Genomic DNA, 2,337 nt, shown 5'->3' with positions numbered 1-2,337 from the left:
GCCTTTGCAAGTTGTATTCTTCAGTCTTATTAACTTGTTTTCTTTTTTTTAATATTTATTTATTATGTATACAATATTCTGTCTGTGTGTATATCTGCAGGCCAGAAGAGGGCACCAGACCTCATTACAGATGGTTGTGAGCCACCATGTGGTTGCCGGGAATTGAACTCAGGACCTTTGGAAGAGCAGGCAATGCTCTTAACCACTGAGCCATCTCTCCAGCCCAACTTCTCTGTTTTCTGTGTATTTCAGATGTGACTTTCTAGCCATGGGGGATTGGAACTTACTAGGTGGCATCCTAGAGGAAGTTCACTCCCATTCAACTATCGTGGGGAAAATCTGGCTGACCATCCTCTTTATCTTCCGGATGTTGGTACTTGGTGTCGCTGCTGAGGATGTCTGGGATGATGAACAGTCCTCCTTTGCCTGCAACACCCAGCAGCCAGGTTGCAACAATATCTGCTACGATGATGCTTTCCCCATCTCTTTGATCAGATTCTGGGTTTTGCAGATCATCTTTGTGTCCTCCCCTTCTCTGGTGTACATGGGCCACGCACTTTATAGACTCAGAGACTTTGAGAAGCAAAGGCAGAAGAAGAAGTCACACCTTAGGGCCCAGATGGAGGACCCAGAGCTTGACTTGGAAGAGCAGCAAAGGGTAGAGAGGGAGCTGAGGAGACTCGAGGAGCAGAGAAGGATTCATAAAGTCCCTCTGAGAGGATGCCTGCTGCGTACTTACGTTTTACACATCCTAACCAGATCTTTGCTAGAAGTAGGGTTCATGCTAGGTCAATACATTCTCTATGGGTTTCAAATGCACCCCCTCTACAAATGTACCCGACCCCCTTGCCCCAATGCGGTGGACTGCTTTGTCTCCAGACCTACAGAGAAGACCATTTTTATGGTCTTTATGTACAGCATTGCTGCCCTCTCCTTGTTACTCAATATCCTGGAAATATTTCATCTGGGCATCAGGAAAATCATGAGGGCACTTGACGGCAAGTCCAGCAGTGGGAACACTGAGCATGAAGCAGGCCTTCCGTTCCATTCAACCAACTACTCGGGGGCCCAGCCGTGTATGGTTTGCTCTTCTTTACCCGAAAGATTCTCCCTACTTTCAGCCAACAATAAACAGCAGGTCATCCGAGTCAATATACCAAGGTCTAAAAGCACATGGCAAATTCAACACCCCAGGCAACATGATGTGGATGTCTCCTGTAGCAGAAGAGACTGGGCTGAGAAAGTTGCGAACAGTGGACAGCTCCACGTCCACAGCCCTTGTCCACACGATGGCAGTGCCAGAATTCAGCACCCAGGACAGCAACCATGCCAGTCCCTCTTTGGCTCCAAGAACGCAAGGTCTCAGTCCTGGGTAGGTACAATGACAGCTTCTCCCCACTGCCCACCATCTACATTAGGAACCTGGGAGCGATCCCAGGGCCCAGAGGCCTCAGGCAAACCTCTTGCAGATCTTCAAAGTCACTTCCAGGGCAGCGATGGCAGCGCGCGCGAGAGTGGGGTCTGGGTAGACAGACTCGGCCCAGGCAGTCGCAAGGCCAGCTTTTTGTCCAGGATGCTGTCAGAAAAGGGACAACTGAACAGCGACTCAGGAAGCTCGAGGTCTCTGAATAGCTCCTGCTTGGATTTTCCACAAAGGGAAAACAGCCCTTCGCCTCTCCCATCAACCACTGGGCACAGAGCATCCATGGTAAGTAAAGGCGGCCGTGTTCATCCACCTCCTCACTCTTCCCCTTTCATCCAACATGGGATATATGTAGATGGGTATTAAAAGAGAGGTGAGTTGAGAGAGAAGTTAATTTATGGAAAAGCAAATTCATTCATTCATCCCATTCAGTTAAACTCAGTTCACTCAATTAGTAAATACATTTCCTGAAAAGTTACACTAATAGTTAAGTGATGGGTATGGTTAGGATACCATCTCCTCACTAAAGCCCCCAGAACAGCCCTGAGAGCGAGTCAGCTGAAAGTGCTGTGTTGGTAAAAACTGCTGTGACCGTGGAGCCAATGGGCTGAGGAAGAAGCAGCTGATTCTAAAACTGCTGCTTGCGAACACTCCAGGGTGAAGTTACTTTGAAATGAATCCTGAAAGATGTTTCTTTAGAGCCAAGAAAACTGTGGCCCATGGAAGACTGGACCACTAGAAATGTAAAGACAAACCCCTACAGCTGGTGTCTCTCGGGGAGCAGCTCTGGGAGGCCAGAGCACAAAATAGTATGAGGGATCCAGAGACAGAGATGGCCAGAGGAAGTGGGCATGAAGGCCTTGCAGGGAGGCAATGCAGAGCCATCAGAGGGTGTGAAGAAGAGCTGAGGAGGA

At 48.7% G+C, this 2,337-nt stretch overlaps 1 protein-coding gene across 1 annotated transcript; it reads left to right on the top strand.

Moving 5' to 3' along the window:
* Nucleotides 1-268: 268 nt before the first annotated feature.
* Nucleotides 269-1,789, top strand: Gja10 (gap junction protein alpha 10). Its single transcript, XM_005361941.2, has one exon. The coding sequence runs from the start codon at nucleotides 269-271 to the stop codon at nucleotides 1,787-1,789; it is 1,521 nt and encodes a 506-aa protein (XP_005361998.1).
* Nucleotides 1,790-2,337: the final 548 nt, after the last annotated feature.

The sequence above is a fragment of the Microtus ochrogaster genome, linkage group LG5 (assembly GCF_000317375.1).
Source record: "Microtus ochrogaster isolate Prairie Vole_2 linkage group LG5, MicOch1.0, whole genome shotgun sequence".
NCBI lineage: Eukaryota > Metazoa > Chordata > Mammalia > Rodentia > Cricetidae > Microtus > Microtus ochrogaster.
The sequence above is the reverse complement of the archived record's forward strand: the minus strand, read 5'-3'. Positions and strand labels throughout refer to the sequence as shown.

Excerpts from the sequence above, each read along its gene's own strand:
- Gja10 (XM_005361941.2), top strand. The coding sequence starts at position 269 with ATGGGGGATTGGAACTTACTAGGTGGCATCCTAGAGGAAGTTCACTCC.